Raw genomic sequence first — 26,377 nt, forward strand, 5'->3', positions numbered from 1 at the left:
GCCCATTTATTTTTAAATATATGAAACATATAGCTATAATATATGCCAGCAGTTCTCAACCTGTAGGTCGCGACCCCCTTTTAACAGTGAAAATACATTGCGGCATTAGGAAGGTTGAGAACCACTGATGTGTGTGATAACTTAAGTTCACAAATTATTTTCTACCTCTGTAATTAATTAAATACTCTTTAGGGCTTGTTTGAAAGCTTCTGTTGGTCTATGTGTGTATATACATTGAAGTTTGTACACAGACATATGTATTTGTCCCCTATTTATATATGACATTGGTCAATAAGTTATTTAAGAATAATAAATACTAATTCTTTTTCTAATATAACCTTTAAGAATAGTAATTTAAATTTCAGAATGTGCCTCTGGTACACAATAGTTTATAGTCACAGGAAAAGAAATTTCAGAGCTTCATGACTGTGCCTCTCTGTTAATTTAAATGGAGATTGCTTGTTCCATATTGTTTGAATTACTGCCCAAAGCAGACCATCTCCCAGTGCTGTGGTTGGCTTAGCCTGTCTTACTATTGATTATTACTCTGTGTTGTTTTCCACCATTGTATTTTTCAGGGATTTAAAGTTTGGGTTGAAGATTAGAATTCAAATCTGCATATATCCTGCAAGTGAAAATGTGTACTTAACCTATCTATATAAAATATTTTAAAATCAAAATACTAAATAACACTGACCCAAATAAAATTTTCACCTATTAGATTATGCTATCAGGTTAGCTACTAAAAGTAATTATTTCCTTTGACCAAAATCCGATGTTTCTGGTAACAGATGAGGTCGTTTTCATAATGTGGACATTGGGCAGAATTTCTAGGACTCAGATGTTTTTGGGTTAGGGCTCACTGAGGTGGAGTTCCATCATTGTCCATGTGTATCACAGACTGTTTGCTAGGACTTCTCTGATCATTGACGTTTATAAACGTGCAGCTAACACAATGAGTTACTCTCTATTTTTCCACAACTGCACTTAAAAATCAGTAGCTTTTCACTTGCACCTCAGGAGGGTAAGTGCCTTGCTCACATTCACAAAGGTAGTGCGTGACACTTCTGGTAGCTACAAAGCCTGGGCTCAGGCCTATAAATCCCAGTGTCTCTTCATATAAGCTAGAAAGGGGAATCCAGAGGAATGCTTTGTAAGCAGTAAAACCCCACTTTCAAATGCTTAAACAAGAAGAAAAGTATATTTTAAAATCAGACAAGCCCCAGTGCAAGGTGGCTCCAGCTTGTAGGACATCAGTTCTTTGGTGATTTTGTATACCTGGGTTTGGATTTTTAGGAAAAGCTTTATACCATTATAGGGAGCTGACCGCCAGCCAGGTTTCTAGGTGAGCCCCGAGCCAGTCTTGCAGGCAGGTCTGAGGATGGCAATCCCAGGCGTGCTCTGTTCCCTTTCTCCTGCACACAGGCCCATTTCATTGTCACTGTTCCCACTGTTGCCTTGAGTTTCGTTTCTAGATTTTGGTTCACTGTGTTGATATTTCTGTTTGACAAATCTACACATGCATTTGCTTGGTCAGACCGTATGTGTATGTAAGATTTTGTTAAATTGCCAGATCGGGCTCCAGAAAGACTGCCAGTTTACATTCCCACAAACAGTATTTGCGGTTGACTCCAGATCCCCATTATCAGCCTTCGTAATTGTGGTCAATTGAAGAACAGTGTTAATCTTAGTAGAAATACAGATAAAAATAAAATCGTGTTAAGCAGATGTGAGTTCTTTATATGGTGCATCTGACGAGTGCAGTGGTTAAGCTGTAGTGAGTTTGTCATGAGTTTATTTTAAAGATCGGGTATGAATCACTGAAATTTGCTATAAATATGAAATTGAAGTTTATTGAACAGATTTCAAATAGAAAATATTTGTGTTTAACAGTGGGTTTTCAGAATTAAAATGTGATGCCCAAGGCTGGGTATGATGCCTCATGCCCATAGTCCTAGCACTCTAGGAGGCCAAGGGAGGTGGATTGCTTGTGCTCAGGAGTTTGAGACCAGCCTGAGCAAAAGGGAGACACCTGTCTCTACTAAAAAATAGAAAAATTAGTTGGGTGTGGTGGCAGCTACCTGGGAGGCTGAGGCAAGAGGATCCCTTGAGTCCACAAGTTTGAGGTTGCTGTGAGCTGGTCTGACACCCTGGGGCAATAGAGTGAGATGTTGCCTACAAAAAAAAAAATGGATGTCAAAATACTAGCTACCAATTAAATTAAGCTATTTGTTTTACTAACTTGATAATAACAAAGTGTACCAAATCATAAATACATGATTTCAATATTGAATGTTTATCAAGTTAACATTTTGTTGAGGAAGAGGGGTTGTGGATGTAAACAAGCAAGCAGTATTTTAGAACCATACCACTTTCAGAATTCCAAATATGTGCAAAGTGTTGTTCAGAGTTTGGATAATACCAGCTTTACTTGGAATATCTAAAAAACCTGTGAATAAGGCCCAGCTTAGTGGCTCACGCCCGTATTCCCGGCACTCTGGGAGGCCAAGGCAAGTGGTTTGCTTCAGCTCACCAGCCTGAGTAAGAGTGAGACCCCTGTCTGTACTAAAACTAGAAAAACTAGCCAGGTGTTGTGGTGGGCTCCTGTGGTCCCAGCTACTTTGAAGGCTGAGGCAAGAGCACTGCTTGAGCCTAAGAGTTTGAGGTTGCTGTGCACTCTACCCAGAGTGATGGAGTGAGACTATGTTTCAGAAAAAAATAAAAATAAATAAAACCCCCAAATACATGAATAGGCCGGGCAGACTGACTCACAACTCTAATTGTAACACTCTTGAGAGGTCAAGCCAGGAGGATTTTTTGAGCCAGGAGTTCGAGACCAACCTGAGCAAAAGCAAGACCCCTCTCTACAAGAAATGGAAAAATTAGCTAGGTTTGGTGAGGGGCTTCTATTGTCCTGACTGCTCAGGAGGCTAAGGCAGGGGGATTGCTTGAGCCTAGGAGTTCAAGGTGACCTGTGATGATGCCATAACACTCCAGCCTGGACAATAGGAGGAGGCCCTGCCTCAAAAACAAAAAAAAATGTGAATAAAAGTGAAATCATGAAAAAAAATGCTGCTTGTATGGATTCTTAATTAGGGGAATAAAGTAAAATATCCTAATTTATTTTATTATTATTTTTTAGTTTTTGCAGTTTTTGGCCAAGTCTGGGTCTGAACCCACTACCTCCGACATATGGGGTCGGCGCCCTACCCCTTTGAGCCACAGGCGCCGCTCCCTAATTTATTTTCTTCAGAAGAAAACTATTCTGGGAATGTACAGTTCTCTATGAGAAATAATAGCATGCTGTCTTTGTTTTCTTTCAGCAGTTCTCAACCTGTGGGTCGCGACCCCTTTGTAACAATGGAAATACATCCTGCATATCAGATATTTACATTACGATTCATAACAGTAGCAAAATTACAGTTATGAAGTAGCAACAAAAATAACTTTATGGTTGGGGGTCACCACAACATGAGGAACTGTATTAAAGGGTCATGGCATTAGGAAGGTTGAGAACCACTGGTTGAACTATTACGGGTTTATGTCGTAAGCAAACCTAAGATCCCATCTGAATTTATGACCCTTTTTTCTTAATTCCTCTAAAGCTTCCCTCACTGAAGTAGATATATTCAATATTCAATGATGGGAAACATGACCAGTGTCTCTATTTTTTTTTTTTGAGACAGTGTCTCACTTTGTGCTGTGGGTAAAGTACCGTGGTGTCATAGCTCAGCAGCCTCAAACTTCTGGGCTCAAAGGATCCTCTTGCCTCAGCTTCTGAGTAGCTGAAACTATAGGCATGCCAAACCATACCCAGGTTTACCTCTAATTTTTAAGTAGAGATGGGTGTCACCTTTTTGCTAAGGCTGGTCTTGAACTCCTGAGATCAAGCAATGCTCCCACCTTGGCCTTCCAGAGTATTAGGATCACAGGCCTGAGCCACTGTGCTGGCCCATGTCCAGTCTCTTAAACATCCAGTTGAATTGCTTGTTTCCTAGACAGACACGTTTGTTCCATTTGTAAGCCAAAGAAAGGACAATGAACCAACTTTTGGGCAAAGACTTCTTTTTATACAGCGATTTTTCAGGATAGTGATAATTAAGAACTTTATCTAAATGGCATAGAACTGTTTGACTTGTCCAAATGTATTAACTGCTTTGTGCTTTGTACAAGTAAAGATATGAATGCTAAACTTCAAAGTAATGACAGCTAGAAAGTAAGTTTGTAACAAGTATTTGGATACCAAGGAAACCTAAGTAATCATGTGGTGAGTTTTTTTTTTTTTGTAGAGACAGAGTCTCACTGTACAGCCCTCGGGTAGAGTGCCGTGGCGTCACACGGCTCACAGCAACCTCTAACTCTTGGGCTTACGCGATTCTCTTGCCTCAGCCTCCCGAGTAGCTGGGACTACAGGCACGCGCCACAATGCCCGGCTATTTTTCTGTTGCAGTTTGGCCGGGGCTGGGTCCGAACCTGCCACCCTCGGCATATGGGGCCGGCGCCCTACTCACTGAGCCACAGTGGTGAGTTTTAAGGCGGATTTTCTTAAGCCATAATGTTACTAATTGAAAGTTTACCGCTGGGTGTGGTGGCTCGCAACTACAATCCTAGCGCTTTTTTGAGAGGCCGAGGCAGGTGGATCACTTGAGCTCAGGAGTTTGAGACCAGCCTGAGAAAGAGTGAGACCCCATCTCTACTAAAAATAGAAAAAAAACCTACCTGGGTGTTGTGGTGGATGCCTATAGTCCCAGCTTCTCTGGAGGCTGAGGTTGGAGGAAGGCTTAAACCCAAGAGTTTGAGGTTGCTGTGAGTTATGACACCAGGGCACTCTACCAGGGGTGACAGAGTAAGACTGTCTAAAAAAAAAAAAAGTTACATGTTTACACACAGATCCTTAGATTGTTAGGAGACCAAATTCTCATAGCTCAACTGACAACTTAAGGAGACCCCCCTGCACCCAGCTTCCTTTCTCCAAGTTGGATTAACTACAATATGTAGTCTCTTCTCAATAAACTACCCTGTTTCCCTGAAAATAAGATCTACTTACAGGAAAGATAAGACGTCCCCTGAAAATAAGACCTAGCGCATCTTTGGGAGCACACCTTAAAATAAGGTACTGTCTGATTTTTGGGGAAACAGGGTATTTTGATTATGACAAGAAGATTCACAGATATGGTGAGATAAAATATCTTTGAAGTATCTTTAAAAATGAACCTTATGGGCAGAAAATTACTTTGATTTTGATGTAAGGAGCCTAGGAAATTAAGTGTAGTTACTAATGGCTTCCTAACTTGCCCTTGATTTTCAAGTTAGTTTGAAATGCTTGCTCTTTAAATGACATTGAGAGAACTCTGTGGGTGCTCAAGTTTCACACTTTCATGTATCTTTTGAACAACTATGTAGTAACTTTCATGGCACATCTCACTTCCTATATTAAAGCAAATGTCAAAGCCTAGATTTCAGGTTGTATAATTCCTTCCATGTGGTATTTTTATGCCTGAATTATTTGTTTTAGCGTGCTGTATATTTCAGCCCTGTGTTTTCTTTTTAATGACAAGTTTGGACAGGCTCCTGTGTCTTTGTGTCTAGGAACAAAGACACATTGTCTTAAATGCTGGAGGAGTGTTGTCAGGACACAGAGGTGAGTAAAGGGACGGCCTCGTCAGAGGCAAATCTTGGAGAGCCAGGAAAATGGCTCTTCCTCCTGCAGTGAGCACCCGCTGCTCCCATGACCGTGGGCGACGTGGGTGTCTGCTGCTGTGTGCTCTGAAATGTGCAGCCTCTTCTCGGCCTGTTCCACGGCTGCTGTCTGCCCACTTCTCCCTCTGCTGCTTCTGCTGTCCTTACTGTGCCGGAAGGAGGATTGCTTCTATACGTTATGATCCAAAACAGAGCTTCCTGATTGGGCAGAGATTATTCACTGGGGGCATTCTGGCTACCAGGCTCCCTCATGTCCAAGCAGAAGGATGGCTTCCCTTAACGAGGGCATAGATCTCTGGTACAATCTATTTTGGGTGGTATAGAGTCCCATAACCACAGGGCATGGTAAATAACATGGAAAGACCCATCCTTGCCACCTTTTCTCAGAAGAGGTTGTGAGCAGGACAGACCTTTAGAATCTCATGGGTTTCTCCATCAAATCATGCATTTGACTGAAATGATAAAGATGTCATACATTATTGTCAATATTGAAACTTCATGATGTAGTCAAGTTAGGGGCAAAAAAACGTTCCCTTGGCAAACAGCAGTATTGCGTGGTGGTGAAGAGCATCAGCTCTGGGCCAGACTGCCTGGGTTTGCTCTGAGATTATAATGTCCTCAGCTATTTAATAAAATCTGCCTGTAATAAATTAGGGACGGAAATCCTTAACCTGGTGTAATCCCATTTTACCTCCTCCTATCCTTTCTGATATTATTGTTGTATATTTTACTCCTGTGTTATCAGCCCCAGTACACATTTTTATTCTTGCCTTAAACAAAGAAAAAAATAAACAAATAGTTTTACATTTACCCACATATAAACCCTCTTCCCTGCTCCTCATTTGTTCATGCAAATCTGTTTTCACCTGGAATAATTTTTCTTTAGCCCGACAAACTGCTTTTAAATAGTAATTTCTTGAAGCTCAGATCTGTTGGAGACCAATTTTATCAGATTTTGTTTGTCTGAAAATGTCTTTATTTCACATTCATGTTTGAATGATTTTTTTTTATTTTATTTTTTTTGCTGGATTTAGAATTCTAGGTAGGCAACTTTTTTTCTTTCCGCATGTTAAAGATTTTTTTAAGATTTTTTCCATGTCTTCAACCCTCCTTGTTTCTGATGAGAAATTAGTTTTCATTCTTAGGAATTTTTTATATATAGTGTACACTTTTCTCTGGTTGATTTTAAGTTTTTTTCTTTATTTTAGGGTTTAAGCGGTTTGTGTGATGTACTAAGGGTGGTTTGTTTTTCTAGTACATCATCATGTGTTTTTCTCCATTTAGGATTCCCATGTCACCTCTGTTAACTAGGTAACTATTGTGGCTTTTTCATCCAACAGTTTTTCTCTCTGTGCTTTAGTTTGGATGATTCTTTTTCATTTATCTCCAAGCTTATGACTCTTTTTTTTCCTCCTATATTTAATATGCTGTTAATCCCGTTCAATAACTTTTTAATTTTAGATATAATATTTCAGTTCTATGGTTTCTCCTTCATTCTTTTTCATGGTTTCATATTTCCACCCCATTTCTTCACTTATTATCACCATTTTTTCCATAGATACTATAGGTTTAACATATTGATCTAGCTAATTTCAACCTTGGGGACGTCAGGCTATTTGTTTCTGTTGATTTATATTTTCGTGTTTCTTTCTCCATCTAGTAACTTTTTGGTTGTATGATATTACCTGTTAGAGACTCTGGACTATGTTACTTCCCTCTGAAGAGGGTTGAATTCTCTTCTAGGAGGCAGTTAAATTATGACAGAGCATCTTGTACCTACAGGGGCTTGATTGTAGGCTTAGGGTGGGTCTATTTCAGTTTTGTCTTTAATTGTAGGGCAAATCCCTTAGTTCTGGAAGTGGCCCTATCATGTAAGCCATGGCGCCTTTGAAGCTGAATGGAGAGCAAACAACGTGTGTGAACTTTCAGCTCAGAAGACCCCTGAGTAGTTGGCTGCTGAAGTATCTGCCCACTGCTTTCAGACCTCTAGCTATTTATTTACCCTAGAATCACTGGAGGTCTTGCCCTGCTTGCCATCAGAGATCTGAGGGGATTTTACACGCAGATTTTGTAGTTCCCCTTTCTGTAATTGCTCCTTCCAGGAACTTCTCGTGTCGATTCCTAACCATTCTGACAGCTCAGACTCCATTCTCTGACTCCTCAGGTGTCTAAGACTATGGTGTTCTGCCTGAGTCCTCCCTGCCCAGGGCCATGGACAGGGGACGGCACTCTGGTGAGGTGTAAACCTGGATTGCTCCTTTCTAGGGTTGAGTCCTCTGCAGTTGCTATCAGAGAACGAACTAGGCAGTGTCCTCCTATTTACCCATAAGTTCCTGAACCATCTTCACTGGATTTTGTGCCAAGTGTCTCTTAGGTTACCCAGATTCCATTTAGTTTGGGAGCATAGTAACTCCTTTAGGTCACCCAAGGGCTATTTGGTTATAACTTAGTGTCTTATTAACCTGATTAAAGGCTTGAAATAAGTTGGTGCACTTGTGAAAATATGTTAAAAAAATCCCTTTTCAAGGAGGCTAATCTTCCCCAAATGCTAAGCACTGCAGAATCAATTATGTCATTAATTTGCTTTCCATTGCAAGCTATAAAGCCTGATCATCATGCTAATTGCAGATTATGCTATGAGGAAAACATTGTTACACGCATCAATCTTTGCTTTCAACCACTTTAATAGGAGGTTTCAAACAGTCTTATTTTATTTCAAATAAATGACAACCATAAAGAAAACCTTCATAATTACATAACTTGCAGGCTGATTTTTAAATCCCTTATCGCCACAGTATTTAATTAGTGGACTATGTTAGCTTCAGCTGACTACTTATAAGAAAAGGCAATGCCCACAAGATTTGTTGAACCTGAACTTATGTTGTGTATGATCTTAATGAAATTAATTTTGCTAAAGTCCCACAAATTGTTAACTCTTTTGCCTTTGTTAAATGTTTTAAATGGTTGATTCCTCTCTTAATTTCTCACAGCCTGATGGCTATATTGCTTCTTTTGATAACTTTACACACCATTTTATTATACTTGGTTAACTGAATGTATTCTCTCTGTAAACTTCAACTAGTTGTGCATAAAATTTTCTCATCAAAAACTTTTTGTGTTGCATTTAAAAATGAAATGCCATGTCCTTTCTTTAGAGACCATATGACTGGAATATCATCCTGTTTGTAATTAAAGATGAAATAGCCAACCACAAAATACAAGTGTCTCTTTAGTTACCACAGACATGTAAGGAAATACTGAATTGCCAACAAAACTACCCATATACAGAATATGGCAGAATACAACTGTATTATCCTTCTTTGTGAAAAAATTCTCACATTTACGAATATAATTCATTCACAAAACTATTGTAGAATTAGGGCTAAATATATTTACAGCATTTCTGGATTTAGTCCTGTTAGTGGACATGATTGCTTCAGAGAAGAAAGTGAAAAATGTCCAACGATTCCTCCACGCTGTGAAGTCACCACCCCTTCTTCTTTGCTTGACTCACGCACCTCGTTCTGATATCAACTTTGAATAAAATGAGGAACCTATCCGCGGCAATTTGCGCAGTGCAGGTTACTTAGTAAGTGAGATGGGGCAGGCGTTCGTGGCAAGAGGAGCTAAGTCCAAGCCAGGCCATGGTTCCATCCATATACTTTCTTTTTCTTTCTTTCGTTTTTTCTTTTTGCAGTTTTTGGCCAGGACTGAGTTTGAACCCTCCACCTCTGGCATATGGGGGTGGCGCCCTATTCCTTTGAGCCACAGGTGCCGCCCCATCCATATACTTCCTAATTTCCACTTTTTATTTTTTCCAGGTCTCTGAGTTTTATTTAAATCTGCCTAGATACATTTTATATTCTCCTTTTCTTTGATCAGTTTTTCAATTTCATCTCATTTCAAGCATAATTATTTTACATCCTGTATCTGATGTTTCTTTTGTTTTTAAACACTATTTATTTTTTAATTTCCGGTTAATGTGAGGATTCAAACAACTCAGTTGCAATATCTGCATTTGTCAGGTAGAGTCCCACCCGTAGCTGTGTCCCACTCCCAAAAGGTGTGCCATATTTTTTTCTGTTATCCTTGTTTTACTTATTTATTTTTTAATTTCAGGTTAATGTGAGGGCATAGACGAATAGTTTATAATATTTGCATTTGTTGAAGATTTTAACTTGTCTTGTATCTGCCTTTTGCTCTTTCCCATCTCAGCACTCCTGGTCCTGGCAGGGCCTTCGCTCCTGGGGCTCTTTCTCAGGCTCTGGGCCCAGGTCCTTGACAGCTGCCTCCTTGCAGGGGGAGAGACAGAAAACATGGAAGACGCTTTTCCCCACCCTGACTCAGTTCCCAGAGCTTTCCTGACCCCCGAATCCATAAAACTGCCGGAGCCTTTTGTCCGGGCATCCTCCACAGGGCGGCATCCCTGCGGATTCAATTCACTTCATCCTCCTGGCGGGCTCTTCCATGGCGGAAGTTGGAACACAGTGCTTCCTTCCTCTGGTTTTAGCCACTTCCTTATACCATTGAAGTAAAGGATTAAAGGCTTAACTCTCATTTTTTTGCTTCCTTTAATGGCTATTCTGACAGACGCTCAGCTCTCTCCAGGCTCAGCTGAGCTCCATGCAGGTTTATATTTTCACAGGACGAGAGATCGTTGGCACCTCTGCAAGGTTCATTTTAGATTCTAGAACCTAGAAAAGTAAATCATCCTTCTGTGGGTTCACGGGTCAAGGCTTCATCCAGTAGGAATCTGCTGTCTGCCTTTGTCAGTGTGGTGCGGCAACCAGACACACGGCTCCTTCAGCTTCCACCACGTTCCTCTAAGTTCTGGACGTTCCAGTCCCATGCCACAGGGCTTCCTCTACAGGCCACCTAGCACATCAGGACTGGAAGGGTCAGTGTAGACAGGGGTGGGGTTCTGTTTTGTCCTCACAAAGTTGTTTGTACTTGTTCCCCCACACTTCACTTCCAGTTTCCTGCCCAGATGCTGCCCTGGGTGGAACTGAAGCGCATTCTTCTTAGTAAAGTATCACAAGAGTGAAAAAGCAACTATCCAATGTACTCGACGCTGCCATGTGACTGCTCAATACTCCCTAGGAGACACCATGGCAGACAGGACAGGGCAAGTTGAACCCTTCCTCAAGCTCTCCGCCTCTGGACAGAGTTCATGGAAAGCCTCCTCCCTCTGCCAGGGCTCATAGCCCCTACACACAGATGCCTGAGCTCCTTGTGGCCTGAAAGCCGGCTGTTTCCAGTTGCCACAGGGCTGTCATGCTGACAGTGTTCAAGGGTCAGGAATCCAGGAGCAGCTTAGCTTGGGTGGCTGTCCTGAGTTTTGGTCAAGATGTTGGTTGGGACTGCAGTCATCTGGAGGCTGAGAAGGATCCCCTTCCAAGCGGTATGTGATCCCGTGGAATTTTCTTGACCTGAATCCTGTGGGCCTAGTTTTGGATGCTTTCCTTCAGAGAGGGTTTATGATGTGAGCCAGGGATTCTATTATTCTTGTGCCTCCAAAGGGTTCCGAGTCATTGGAGTCTCAGGTTAAACTCCAAGTTTGATCTCTTGATTGTCAGGAGTTACCAGGTCAACTCTGGTCAGCGTCACTGGTCTCTGCTCCACTGGTCTCTGCTCCACTTGCTTAAAACTTACTGCCTCTTGCTGTGGTTTCAGCTCCTTGGATTTTTTTTTCCCCTCAGAGATTCTGCTACTTTCTAGTGAGCACAGGGATGGATTAAAAATTATTTTTGTAGTTATTTATCCAGGAGGAGTGAGATGGCCCTTTATAAGTATCTGATCTGTTCTATGGCCAGAAGCAGAAGTTGAAGCAGGTACTGATGTACCAGAAGAGGAAACAATGGCAGAAGGATCGTATGTTATGGGACTTTAACTTTTCCATGGATGTTTAGGGTGGGCACATTGGCTTATGACTATAATCCTAGCAGTTTGGGAGGCCAAGCCTGGAGGATCACTTGAAACCAGGAGTGGTGGCATACACCTGTAGTCCCAGCTACGAGGGAGGCTGAAGCAGGAGGATCACTTGAGCCCAGGAGTTTGAGTTTGCTGTGAGCTATGATGATGCCACTTCACTTTACCCAGGGCAACAGAGTGAGACCCTATCTCCAAAAAAAAAAAAAAAAGAAAAGAAAAGAAAAAGAAAATTAAATGGATGTCTTTAATTAGACACAGTAAGATTCATTTATCTAAAAAAGGTGGTGCCTCACACCTGTAATCCTAGTACTCTGGGAGGCCAGGGTGGGTGGATTGTCTGAGCTCACAGGTTTGAGAACAGCCTGAGCCAGAGCAAGACCTCATCTCCAAAAATAGCTGGGCGTTATGGTGGGAGCCTGTGGTCCCATCTACTTGGAAGGCTGAGGCAAGAAAATCACGTAAGCCCAAGAGTTGGAGGTTGCTGTGAGCTGTGACGCCATGGCACTCTACCAAGGGTTACAAAGTGAGACTGTCTTAAAAAATAAATAAATAAATAAAATAAAAAGGTGGTTAATACTGTATTGGCTTTCTAGTAGCTGAATTCTAAGTATTTAGTAGCTTTCTATTACAGATAGAGAAGACTGAAGCAGATAACTCCCATTTGAAATTCCAGGTCTCCAGGCAATTTTGTTTTATTATCTTTTAAATTTGTTATAATTTTTATATCTGTATTTTTTATTTCAGATTCATATGCGAGTACAAATGATTAGATTACATTGTTTGTGTTTCTAAGGTGAAGTTCACATTGTAGTTGAGCCCATCCTGTGGGGATGGGTTGCTGTACATCCTCACATGTGAGAGCTTCCCAATCCCCCTCCATCTTCCCTCTCTGCTCTCTCTTCTCCCACACTTGAATATTCTTGTTATTTTCTCTTGTGTGAGTGTGTAGTTTTTTTCTATTGGTTTCATACTAGTATTGAATAGACTGGAGACTTGCTTTTTCATTCTTACGACACTTTACTAATAAGAATGTATTTTAACTCCATTCAGGTAAATACAAAAGACAGGAAGTCTCCATCTTTTTAATGGCTGAATAGTACTCCATGGTATACACATACCACAGTTTATTAATCCATTCATGTGTTAATGGGCACTTGGGTTGCTTTCACGTCTTGGTGATTGTGAATTGAGCTGCAATAAATATTCTAGTGTAAATGTCCTTGTACTAAAATGATTTTTTCTTAGTAATGGGATTGTAGAATCAAATGGAAGGTCTGTTTTTAGTTCTTTGAGGATTCTCCATATTTCTTTCCAAAAAGGCTGTACTAGTTTGCATCAGCAGTGTAGAGGTGTTCCCTTCTCTCCACATCAACATCAGCATCTGCAGCTTGGGGATTTTGTGTGGGCTGTTCTCACTGGGGTTAGGTGCTATCTCAGGGTGGTTTTGGTTTGCATTTCTCTGATGATTAGGGATGATGAGCATTTTTTCATGTGTTTTTTAGCCATTTATCTATCTTCCTCAGCGAAGTTTCTGTTCAAGTCTCTTTCCCAGTGGTAGAGGGGATTGTTTACTCTTTTCTTGTTGGTTAATTTGAGTTCTCTGTGGATTGTAGTTATCAGCCCTTTGTCAGATTCATAGCATGCAAAGATCTTCTCCCATTCTGAAGGCCGTCTGTTTGCTGCTGTACCCTCAGCTGGGCAGAAGCTTTTTAGCTTGATCATGTCCCATTTATTTATTTATTTTTGATGTTGCTGCAATTGCCAAGGGGGTCTTTTTCATAAAATATTTCCCCAGACTGATTTTGTCAAGAGTTTTCCCCACACTTTCTTCTAGGATTTTTATTTTGTGTTTAAATTGAAATCTTTTATCCAGTGAGAGTCAATTTTTGTCAATAGTGAGAGGTGCAGGTACAATTTCAGTCTTCTGTATGTGGCTAAAACCAGTTCTCCTACCACTATTTATTAAACAGGGAGTCTCTTCCACACTGTATGCTTTTGTTTGGTTTATCAAAGATGAGGTGGTGATATTATGTGGCTGGGTTCATCTCTAAGTTCTCTGTTCTATTCCAAAGACCTGTATCTCTATTTTTGTGCCAGGACCATGCTGTTTTGATCACCTTAGCCTTGTAGGATAACCTGAAGTCTGGTAATACGATGCCTTGAGATTTGTTTTTATTTCTTAAAATTGCATTGGCTATTTGGGTTTTTTTCCTGCTTCCATATAAAACGAAGTACTACTTTTTCAAGTTCTTAAAGTATGACATTGGTGCTTCGGTGGGGATTGCATTAAATCTATAGATCACTTTGGGTAGTATGGACATTTTAACACATTGATTCTTCCCAGCCATGAGCATGGTATATTTTTCCATTTGTTAACGTCTTCTGCTGTTTCTTTTTTCTGGGTTTCATAATTCTCTCTGAAGAGATCCTTAATGTCCATTGTTAGATATATTCCCAGGTATTTCGTTTTAGTTGAAGCTACTATGAAGGGTGTTGTGTCTTTGATTTGATTCTCAGCTTGACTGTTTTTAGCATATATGAAAACTACTGATTTGTGGACATTTATTTTGTACCCGGAAACATTACTTTATTTCCTGATCACTTCCAGGAGCCTTGTGGTTGAGACCCTACGGTTTTCCAAGTGTATCATCAGGAAAGAGTGAGAGTTTGACCTCCTGTGTCCCCGTTTTGAACACCTTTGATCTTCTCCTGCCTGACTGCAATGTCTAGAACTTCCAGTACTATGTTGAACAGCAATTTTACTACTATGCAACCAGCTGCTGTTACCTGAGCCAGTGGCCCGCTAATGTTAGGATGTATTAGAAACACCTGGGGAGCTCATTTAATATGAAGATTATAGGCTGGTGAGGTAGCTCATTTCTGTAATCCTAGCACTCCGGGACGCTAAGGCAGGAGGATCCCTTGAGCTCAGGAGTTCCAGACCAGTCTGAGGAAGAGAAAGACTCCTGTCTCTACTAAAAATAGAAAAATTAGCCAGGAACTGTGGCAGATACCTGTAGTCCCAGCTATTTGGGAGTCTGAGGCAAGAGGATCCCTGAGCCCAGGAGTCTGAGGTTGCTCTGAGCTATGATGATGCCACTGTACTCTAGCCTGGGCAACAGAGTGAGACTCTGTCTAAAAAACAAAACAAAACAAAACAAAACCCCTCTAATATGCAGAGTATAGAGTCCTTTTGCCACCTTTCAAACCAGTAAGTATTGGTTGGGGTCTAAAAATCTGCATTTTGAACAAATTGTCCAGGTGATTCTGGACAGTGGTCTGAGGCCAGCTGTTTAGTGGAAGCTGGCTGGTGCTTGCCTTTGGCCAGGATGCGTTCATTCCTTGGCCTCTTCACTCTGCTCACTCCAGAACACTTGACCACTGGTGAATGTGTCTTGCTTGAGATTTTCTATAACCATGTATTTCTGGAAAGAGGTGATCATTCATTTTTGAACTATTTTTTGACTACTGGAAAGCACTTTTCAGAGAAACAGGCTGTACTTGGTGGGTGTTACGTAATAATAAAAAGCAACATCACACATGCAGCGTTGGGAACAGCAGAACCATCGTTTTGACCTATTTGTCTGCCTGGTTTTCTGACTCCTACTTTTTCCTTAGACTCGTTATTTCCCCCTCACCTCCTTTACAGTCTTACCTTGTAGATTCCTCAGACACTTAGCTTGCCTGTGTATGTCTGGGCAGCTTGGGGCGACCTGCAGTGGCGGATGGGCAACCACAATCTCATAGTCCTCTACACTGACTCTCTGCAGTGACTGTTGGAATTTTGGCCACCAAGCCCAGACCCTGCCTTCCACCTTCCAGAACAGACTTCCACCTGATTAGCCCTGTCTTACTTCTGTTCACTCTGCATTTAAGACTTGGAAGTCTTAAAACATAATGCTATTTATTACCTTTTGGCTATTTTGAACAGCCTGTGTTTTTTATTACCATAATCTATGTCATATTTGCATGTGCTGAAGTATTTGAGTTCAGAGGCTTAGGACATATCCAGAGAAACCATTATAAGGAGACAGAGCTGCCTAATGAAAATCAAAGGTAATTTCTATAAAAAACGATCAAAACCTCCTGTCTTCTGGTGTCAGTAGCTTGCAGGCAACACACAGACATCGTGGTTAAGATAATTTTTTCTCTTTTCACTCACTGCAACAAAGAGACAAGGCGATAGCTATTTCAACCCAAAATAGTCTCCCCAGTGACGCAGACCCGTTCAGCATGTGGCTGCAGCCTTTCACCCGGTCTTGCTCTTATTTATCGGTATTGCCAGAGTTTTGAGAAAGTCAACAAGATGAAGTCACAGGCCAAAGGTCAGAAAGCCCGAATGGCAACTTCTGTGTGATGTGGATAAGAGGTGTTTGCCTTATTCTGGACGTAAAGTCAAGCAATGTGGATGGTGACATATGAATCACAACCATGGCAAATACTAAATCAGAAGAGCCCGGAAATAATCATAAATCATCCTAGCTAAAACATTTTAAATGCAGTTGTGTGGCCCTGCCCTTTCTCTGTCTTGACCTCCAGTATGTGCTATGGAGCCCTAAGAGCTAACTTTCTCCCCAACCCCCCTAGCTTGTCCTCTGATGTGCCGCTCTGGGTTCTCCAGGCCCTGGGGCCTTCAGCATTCTCTCTCCTCTTTCCTGCCATGGCTTCACTCATGCCTCCAATCCTCCTGAGCCCTGTGGCTATTGCCAGGTCATAGTGACCTGAAGTTCAAGTCCCATTTGCTTCTGTTACCTGCTTCCCAGTTACCTGCTTCCCAGTAGATCCCACTTAGATCCCAATTAGATGCTCTTGGGATCTAATTTTGGGGGGTCCTCCCTGCTGGCTGGAACTCCTTCTCTTCTACTCAACCCTTCCATTACCACTCACATTCCTAACAGAGGCAGGCTTCCCACAGCCCTGCGTCCTCAACCCCACCTCTGCTCCTTCCTTCTCAGCAAGTCAACTCACACCCCACATTATAGAAAACATTGATACCACACTGCACCCCAAGCCCCTCAAGCTCCCTCTTCCCACCATAAAATCCTTCTGCACCATAACTCTCTTTTCCTCAACTTATGTCTCTGTTTCTCCAAGGTGAAACTCAGCCCATGCAGCCACTCTTTACACAACACTTGTTCCTGCCTTTCTTGATACACGTAGTTTGGATTTTTCCTCTCCAATGGGTCTTTCATCTTCTCTCTTTGTAAGTATGCTGAAATCCTCACTTGTTATTGACTTACGTAGCTTTCATTCCTGATATATGAGATGTGACAATTAAGTGCAGGAACTCGTCACTGTGGGCTTATTGACAGCAGTGTATAAACAAGTTGGTTAGGCTTCATAACCTTCAAATACCAGTGTCTCACACTTGTGTTTGTGTTGACACATGGCAGCGTCTTGCTCGTTGGCGTCCATTATTATCGTTGCATGTTTTTGTGAGCCATTGCCAGAATGTCTGAGCCTGAATTAGAGCAATGAACAAACATTCATAAACTTCTTGTTGAAGGGAAGTCAGGACTGCCGGTAATAAGCAGAACTGATGAAAACATTGCAAGCATTCATCAAATTGTGTGTTAAAATTGTCAGCTGACTGTGAGAAGCACAGCAGACCAAGTAAACACTGATAAAGAAATAGTTAGGAACATGTTAACTGAAACTCTTGGCACGAGAAAGGTGTGGCTCATGGCACTTTGCATGAGGGAGTTTTTAGCCAGTAAATGAATAATTGTATTGGAACGCCCTCTCTACTTACCTGATTTGGTCCCTGGAGACTTTTTTCTTTACTCAAAGATAAAGGAAAAATTAAAAGGAAGACATTTTGATGACATTCAGAACATTAAGGGTAGTACAATGACAGCTCTGATGGCCATTCCAGAAAAATAGTTCCAAAATTGCTTTGAAGAGTGGACTAGGGGCTGGTGTCAGTGCAGAGCTTCCCAGGACTTTGGGGGTGACCATAGTGACATTCAGCAATGAGGTATACATCAGTTTTCCTAGGAGAAGTTCATGAAGTTAATTGTCTCACATAATTTCGTTTATCACGTGGGCCTCCCTGCATCTTACTAGACCTTAGGTGTGCAGAGAACCAAAGGAGCCAACATTTTAGATGTTGAATTTCAAAAGCTAAGGTCTAAGCACAAGACACATAGATTTGTAAGAATGTAGGATGTTTTAAGAGTCAATTTTCCTACCTGTTAGGAGCGGGATTTCCTTAGCCATGGGGAGAGGCAGGGTCATAAAGGAGAGCTGGCAGGTGAGACTCTCCGGAGTATGAGAAGCCGGCAGGCGTTGATGGAGGACCCAAGATCAATTCCCTCCTCCCTTCTTCCTTCCTGGCAGAACTCGCTTCACGCCACAGAAGCTGAAAATAGCAGATGCTTGCTTTCCCAGCCTCCACTGTGGAGAAGGCCTTTGAGGGCTTTTACAAAGATTTTCTTTTCTGATAAAGAGAGAGAGATGAGGATGAGTAGGCTCCCCTCCCACCTGCCTGCTTTTGGAATGCTGTCGTGTGAAGGTAAGAGGTTTTGTGCTGCAGCAGCCTCATTGGCAACCTGAGGACAGTGGAGTCGGGAGATGGGAAGGGTCTGAGTTCTCACTAACACTGCTAAGACCCTTAAAAAACCACAGGGCCACTCATCTTTGAGTTCCTTGTTACCTAAGATAATAAAGTGTTATTATTGTTTAAGCCACTCTCATGCAGTAAAATGTAGCTGAAAGATCCTTGACCCCTTTTTAGAAAAAGACCCATTGCCTGGAACTAGGTAAGATGATGGAACTTCCAGATAGGGTGGGGACATTGAGACTTAAGGGGACCTTGTCTCATATCACAGTAAACATTGTACTTGTTGGCCCATCCTGCAGTGCTGCCCTCACCACATGGTAAGGAAATGATAAGAAAAGGCCTGAGGCTCCCCTATGGATTTCCCTCTTTCCTCAGAACGGCCTGAGCAAATACACAAAAGTTTCTTCCCAAGAACAAGAACAAGAGGAAAGGCCAGTGGCACTGGCTCACGCCTGTAATCCAAGCTCTCAGGGAGGCTAAGGTGGGGAGATTGCTTGAGCTCAGGAGTTGGAGACAAGCCTGAGCAAGAGTGAGACCCCATCTCAGAATGATAGAGTGAGAATCTGTCTCATTAAACCAAAGAGTCAAGGAGAAAAAGGCAGGCTTGGAGGGTCTTTGGGTGTGGGTGGGAGGACAGTAGAAGCCGCACTCAGGGACTGGGAACTGGAGACCGTCCAGGGCTGAACTGGTCTGACGGGTCATAGACAGAAGAGGGACATCCCGTGAAGACAGCACCTGACAGCTCCCACAACACAGAAGAGGGACATCCCGTGAAGACAGCACCTGACAGCTCCCACAACACAGAAGAGGGACAGCCCGTGAAGACAGCACCTGACAGCTCCCACGGCCCAGAAGAGGGACAGCCCGTGAAGACAGCACCTGACAGCTCCCGCGGCCCAGAAGAGGGACAGCCCGTGAAGACAGCACCTGACAGCTCCCACGGCCCAGAAGAGGGACAGCCCGTGAAGACAGCACCTGACAGCTCCCACGGCCCAGAAGAGGGACAGCCGGTGAAGACAGCACCTGACAACTCCCACGGCCCAGAAAAGGGGCAGCCGGTGAAGACAGCACCTGACAGCTCCCACAACCCTAAGGCTGCCCAACTTCTCCCTCCACGGTAGGACGCAGCCTTAAGAAAAAGTCCCAGGTGCACTGAATCCGGATGTGCAGCCTGTTCAGAGCGTTGTCCTCACCTGTGCTCTGAGGACTGACCAGGGATGACCCCCAGTTGTTCTCTGGTTGTGTCGTGTCTGCCTGGAGGAAGGGAAGCCGCTTCTGACCACCCCTGCGTCCTCTCAGTGTCCAGCCCAGGGCAGGGACGGGGTCTCCTGGGTTGAATGCGCATCCCAAGTGTATCTCTCGGAAGCACCTGGCCCGCTGCGTAATTCAGGACATACATTTAAGCCATTTGATACTTTAGAGTTTCTCATGTACCACTGTCTCCTAACACACCTAGAATCTATTAGAAATTGGCTTCTGGATCTCCAGGTCTACACCCCGCCCACTGAGAGGTCGGGTTCAGAAGCCTCCTGAACCCTGCTGGCTTCGGCCTGGTTCCCTTACTCGGGAGCCTGCAGGCGTCCAGCTAGAAGGTCATCCGTTCACCCGCTCCGCAGGCATCTCCAGAGACATCGGAGACAAAGGGCCAGCACAGCGCCCGGGCGCCCCCCCCTGGACCAGAACGGACGGGTTGTCGCAGCGCGGGCGCCCCGTGGGGCTGATGCCCGGACCGGCTGACTGCCCCGTCCGCTACCGGGTGTCCGGCTCAGCCCTCCCAGCTGCGGCTGGGCCTTCACTCCTGGGCCCCAAGCCCACAGGTAGAAGCTGGAGGCCGGGACAAGGTGGAGATGGGAGAAGGGACGAGAAGACAGGGACGTGTCTGGGGCGCAGTGGGAAAGGCAGCCCGGCGCGGCTGTCCAGGCGCGGCCCAGCGCGGTTCCAGTCGCTGCGTTCATTGTCTTTGCGGGCGGAGGTGGGAAGGGAGGAGGGGACAGACGCGGGGGGCAGGGAACGCAGGTCGAGCCTCCGGTGCGCGGCGCCGCCGGCTCTGCCCGCGGGGCTGGGCTCGGGCTCCGGCGGGGCGGGGGCGCGCGGGGCCTGCCCGGGAGCGCGCGACGGGGCGGGGGCGCGCGGGGCCTCCCCGGGAGCGCGCGCCCGGCCGGGCTCGGCGCCGGTTCCCTCCGCTGGCGGCCGCCCGGCAGCCCCTGGCTGCACCATGGCGACGGACAGTAAGTGCGCTCTGGCCGCGCAGACCGGGGGGGAGGCTGTGGGCCCCGGGCGGGAAGTTCTCCTCTTTCCGACACCTGCCTTTGTGCCCGGCTCGCGGGAGCAGCGGCCGGGTGGCTCCTCTGCTCCCCACCTCTGAGGTCAGGTGCGGTGGAGTGGGCAGGTGGCCCTGGCTGCCCGCCCCGGGACGGATGCAGCCGAAGGCGCGCGCCGGCGCCTGGGTGGAGAGGAACCTGGTTCCGCGGGGCAGGGGGGCCTGCCGTCGGGGCCCTTCCAGACCACTGTTCCCGGGCCCGGGCCCTTACCCAGCCTGACCACGGAGGCGCCGCGAGTTTTGGGCGCTGTGAGTTTAAGTCTCGCGTCGAGTTCTGGGTCGGGTTTGTGCGGCCGCATTTTGGGGATCAGGGTGGCTGGCGCTGCTGGCTGCCCAGTGGCCCACCCCGGGCTGTGTCCCCAGCCGGTGCCACGGGGCTTGTCAGGAGCGCAGCTGGTTACCGGGGACAGTGAGTGACATTAGCGTGGAGATGTCAGCGTGCAGCTCCTGAATGTAAGTGTTGTAAGGCGCCGGGGGGCTGCGCCTGGGGGGCTTCCTGCTTTGGCATCTTGGCACCGCTGCCCTTTTGGCTGGGTGCTTTTGGAGGTCTGAATCACGTCTGTCAAAACTGGTGAAGTTAGACGTACCAGGAGCGAGAAACGTATTAGTGGGGACTCAAAGGGAGGGAACCCAGGAACCCAGCAAGTCACACCTGCCCCATAACTACCATCCCGAGTCCTTGGCCCAGACCTGGAGCGTGATAAGGGTGGTGTGCAGGTTACAGAGGCCCGTGGGAAGACACTTTTGAGAGGTGAGAGGGGACAAAGGCAGGAAGATGAGATGTCAAAATTTCTGCAATCATTTATTAGTTTTTTTTTTTTAATTTAAACTGTTATCACAACCCAAAACACAGCTTTGGTATAGTACGGAGAACGCGCGCTTTTGTAGTCAAACAGATCTGTGTTAATTACATCTGGATTTCTCAGCCTGGGACCTGGGCGCTGCCCTGAGTTTCTCTATAGGCTGCCCTGGGTCCTGCAAAATGATGGACGCACAGTTGGCCCTTGGTAAACGATGGCTGCCCTCGCTCACCTGGTTTGCCATGATTTTCTGTGTAGGGAGATAGCAACATGCTTTCTGACTTTTTAAATTAAAAAATGTAGATCAGGTGTTTACAATAAAATCAGTTACTCTGGGCCAGGCCTCTCTTTTCTCTTAGCTCTGCTCATTATACAAAGTGTAATCTGCTGCTCGCGCGCACGTGTGTGTATATAAGAAAAATTATGGATTTCGGCTTTTATTAACAAAGTAAGACTCAGTAAAGAGGGAAATAATGAGATTTGGCCTTATTCTTGTATTGCTCAAGAAAACAAAGGCAAAGGAGCCCTAAGTGTCCACAGGTGATTGATGCATTGCGCAAGTGCAGTTCTGTTATTTATTTTCTTGTGTTTTGGGTAAAGATTATACATTGGGCATCCTAGAGAAACATTGTCTGTGCTTCCATCCCAACCTATTCAGATCAGTATACCCTCTCCTTCTCTCTATGGGAAGATTAAGAGTCAAACTTAATCTCACTGATTCTGTTTGTTTATGTAAAAATTATGGAGATATTTGATCATCTTAGATTTTTTTCCATTTCCTTAATCTTTTAAAATTAATTAATTGTTTTGTTTTAATAGATGTAGGCGGTACCAGTGTTTTTTGTTACATGAATGAATTTTATAATGTCGAAATCTGGCTTTTAGTGTACCAGGCACCAGAATAGTGTACCTTGTACCCAATAGGTTTTTGTCCATCCTCTCCCCTCCCTCCCCCTCCCCCTTCTTAGTTTCCAGTGTCCACTGTGTCACCTTACGACTGCCTGTGTCCTTCCTTCAGCTCCCCTCATAAGCGAGGCTCCTGTCACTCTGGGAGGCCCAGGCGGTGGATTGTCTGAACTCAGGATATAATGGTCTCCGTTCCATCCAAATTGCAGCCCACAAATATTATTCCCTTCTAGGGCTCAGTCGTACTTGACATCCTAGCTTTGAGCGGATTTTTTATTTTATTTTTTTTATTTGAGTGGATTTTTTAGATGCCATCTCATATTGTTTCTCAGCTGGGATGCAGCTAGAAATCTGAAAGGTTTCTAAAGTATGGAGGATCATTTGTTCATCTTTGTTCCTATTTCGATGTAAGGTGAGAGACTTACTATGGAAATGAAGAAAAGGTAAGTATTCTCAGCCAGTGTCTTGAAAGATTTTCTGCCAATTCTGACCATGTTGGCAGCTTAAAGTCCCATAGCCCTTTTATAGTTCACTGAGGTGATTCTATATCCAACAAGCTCAGGGCTCCTCTCCATCAAGACAAAGGGTTCTTTCGTTATCTCTCATTCCCAGCCCTGGCTGCATGTTAGAATTACTTACAAGAGCTTAAAAAAGTACCCTGGCATCAGTGATTTTTAAAAATTTAGTCTTAGGACCAGGCAAGGTGGCTCACGCCTATAATCCTAGCACTCTGGGAGGCCCAGGTAGGTGGATTGCCTGAGCTCAGGAGTTCTGAGACCAGCCTGAGCAAAAGGGAGACCTCATCTCTACTACAAATAGAAAAACTAGCTGGGTGTTGTGGTGTACACCTGTAGTCCAAGCTACTCAGTAGGCTGAGGTAGGAGGAAGGCTTAAACCCAAGAGTTTGAGGTAGCTGTGAGCTATGACACCACAGCACTCTACTCCAGTTAAGACCCAGAGAGAGAGGGAGAGAGAGAGAATATGAATCATTGAATATATCCACTCACAGTGAGGGAAACTTTAGAGGCATTAAGAAAAAGGGGTTATAAATCTGGGTAGGATCTTAGGCGTGCTTACAACATAAACCCGTAATAGTACAAAAGAAAACAAAGGCAGCATGCTATGAGCTGAGGCAAGAGGATCACTTAAGCCCAAGAGTTTGAGATTGCTGTGAGTTACAATGCTATAGCACTTTACCCAGGGTGACGAAGTGAGACTGTGTCTCAAAAAAAAAAAAAAAAAAAATTAATTAATTAAAATTTAGTGTTAAGACTTTAATATGCATCACAATTACCTAGAGAGACTGTTAAAACAGATTGCTGAACTTCACCCCTGGGTTTCTGATTCTGTAAGTCTGGGGTGCAACTTGGGAATTTAAATTTCTCACAAGTTCTAGTGATACAGAAACTATTATTCTTACTTCTGCAGGTGAGAAAATGATCAGTGAGAGGGAGAGCGGAGCACAGAGCAATGATCTCTTCTCAGCAGGCCTGTCTTGTCACCATGTAGTGAGCACGTAGCTTCACTGAGATAAATGGAACCTGGACACACCTTGGTGTGTGGCTGTAACTGACTTCTTTTATCACGGCCCCCCGCCCCCAACCTCATCAAATTTCTCCTTGAGAGAAAATTGGTTCTAGAACCAGGCAAAATCTGAGCATTCCCAGAGGGAATCTAGGAGGACCTGTTTTATGAATGTGATATGTAAATGTATAGAAAATACAGAGATATTTTAAAAAATATTTGACTAAAATTTTGTGTTGTTCACAAAAAAGAATGTAGCCAATAAAAAATGCCCTTGGGTCTAGTGTCTAAGGGCAGATTCCAGATGGTACTGAGAGAACTTGAGAACCTCAACTTGCTTTTCAGTAAGTAATGAAGGAACAGGAAGGAACTTTGAGATCCCAGTTTGTTATAGAAAGTGGTCGTACTTGGGTACTAGAAATATTTCCTGGTTTCCTCAGTAACAAGTATTCCAGATATTTTGTGTTTCCAGAACACCAAAGTAGTGAAGTCTTTTCTTGTTTTATTCCATTTAGGGAATTTGTTGCATTATTAATACTACTTTTTATAGGTCTTTATTTTTGAAGTCACTTGAGTCTGTTTATAAGAATTATTTAGGAATAGCCGGGCATGTTTGGGCAATGATAGAAATATCTAACTATATTATTCCCCAGAAATCTTGAGCAATTGTTGGGTGGCTGGGTCTTTGGGGCTATTGTTGATGAACATTTAGCATCATAAAGGGGACATCTGGTCCCCATTTGGTTACTCCTGGGCTACTGGCTGATCTGGTGTTATTTCTGCCCAGTGTAGCTGTCTCCCACTGTCTCCACCAACAGCCATTCCTTTCCTTCTATTTGCTTGCTGGCAACACAGTTTCCTTTCTCCTCTTCCTGTCTGTCCCATCATCAGTTTCTACCCTGTTTCCCCAAAAATAAGACAGTGTCTTATTTTAAGGTGTGCTCCCAAAGATGCGCTAGGTCTTATTTTCAGGGGACGTCTTATCTTTCCTGTAAGTAGGTCTTATTTTCGGAGGATGTCTTATTTTTGGGGAAACAGGGTACTCTGTGCACAGTTCTAGAACCAATGAAAAGAAGAAAGAGCAGGGGAGGGAATCATCAAATGTAGGCTCTGTTCTGGGAAAGGTTAAGAACCACAGCCAAAGAGGTACTTGAGATGCCCAGGATGTAGGGTGATTAGAGTTTAAAAGAAAATTGCTTGACTTTGACTGAAAATAGACTGAAATTCTTGAGTATAATTATTTCTAATCCTAGCAATTATTAAAAAGCTGATAAATGATACTAACTGAAAAATATTGACAGATGAAAAGAATCAGAAAATTGCCACTTTGCAACCATTATAGGAACAATTGATTCAAGCAAGAATCATCCAGGGATGCTGAACTATTATGTAGAAATTCGACGAGGAACAGAGTACTTACAGTGTTAAAACAGTTCCTGACAGGTTATTTATTTATTTAGTTTAGAATTTTGAGGCAGTCTTGCTCTGTTGCCAGGGTTGGGTACTGTGGTATCAGCCTAGCTTACAGCAACCCCAAACTCCTAGGCTTAAGCGATCCTCTGGCCTCAGCCTTCCCAGTAACTAGGATTATAGGCACACACCACAATGCCCAGCTAATTTTTCTATTTTTGTAAAGACAAGGTCTCACTGTTGTTCAGGCCGATCTCAAAATTCTGACCTCAAGCTATCCTCCCGCCTGGGCCTTCCAAAGTGCTAGGATTACAGGCATGAGCCACTGTGCCCTGCCTAGCTTATTTATTAAAATGGAAAATGGTAATTTTATAGTGGAAACACTGGAGATATGCTACTATAACCAAACAATTAAAGTTAATATCATCTATAATGGGACAAGCTGACATTCTGTGCTTACTGATACGAAGCTCTGAGAAGGACGCAATGTTGCTTAGTGGGCCAAAGAACCTTAACCTGGTTCTAATACAAATTAAAAATGAAAGACATTCTACTAAGTCAGTATCATGAAAGATGGCTTAGGTACTGTTCAGATTGAAGGAGTTAAAGAGACAATAAAATGCATTGGATGATTCTAGACCAAATCCTAGGTCAAAGTGAAAATGGTATAAAAGATGGTATTGTGATAACCATCGAGATTTGAATATGGGTTACATATTGGATAAAAGCATTGTATCAAGGTAAAATTTCTTAAATTTGATTACTGTTTTTATTATGGGTTGAAAGGGAATCACTTTTTAGGGAAAACTGAATTTGTTAGGGCTAAAGGGACGTGATGTTTACAACTAAATTTGAAATGCTTAAGGAAAAAAATATGTGTGCATTTATATGTATATGCATGTTAGAAAGAAAGAAAGATAGCGAACATGGCTGAAGGTGAATCTAGGAGTTCCTTGTAATGTTCTTGTAGCTCTGTAAGTTTGGAGGGGATAAAAGAGCTTAGAAATGACAGTAATGAGATGTCAGTCTGCATTGTAGACATTATGGTCTTATACTATCGAGTTTCCTTTTTGAAGGAAATAATGTCTAAAGACTCCCAGTTGTGGACTCCTAATTCTGATTTGAAATGATAATGTTAACAAAACTTTTTATGAGAGACAATTTTATATTCACACAAAAGGAGAGAGAATGCTGTTGTAAACCCCCATGTACTCGGGTCACCCA

The 26,377-nt window shown here is 43.5% G+C and overlaps 1 protein-coding gene and 1 long non-coding RNA gene across 3 annotated transcripts in view; one reads left to right on the plus strand and one right to left on the minus strand.

Annotated features, from left to right (window-relative positions):
• Nucleotides 1–101: 101 nt before the first annotated feature.
• On the minus strand, nt 102–20,135 carry LOC128594407 (uncharacterized). Its single transcript, XR_008382550.1, has 4 exons — nt 19,387–20,135; nt 17,823–18,070; nt 4,720–4,856; nt 102–2,175 (listed from the first exon to the last, which is right to left on the minus strand). It is a non-coding gene; the product is annotated as an uncharacterized LOC128594407 (long non-coding RNA).
• Nucleotides 10,467–26,377, plus strand: part of SYT16 (synaptotagmin 16) — a 453,110-nt gene continuing 437,199 nt past the window's right edge. Inside the window, exon 1 of one of the 2 annotated variants that reach the window (XM_053603184.1) lies at nt 10,467–11,101. In XM_053603184.1, coding sequence (XP_053459159.1) covers nt 10,975–11,101 — 127 coding nt within the window. In that variant the 5' untranslated portion in view covers nt 10,467–10,974. The remainder of the gene's footprint in view (nt 11,102–26,377) is intronic. The other variant, XM_053603183.1, reaches the window with a different exon arrangement.

Source organism: Nycticebus coucang, chromosome 9 (genome assembly GCF_027406575.1).
Source record: "Nycticebus coucang isolate mNycCou1 chromosome 9, mNycCou1.pri, whole genome shotgun sequence".
NCBI lineage: Eukaryota > Metazoa > Chordata > Mammalia > Primates > Lorisidae > Nycticebus > Nycticebus coucang.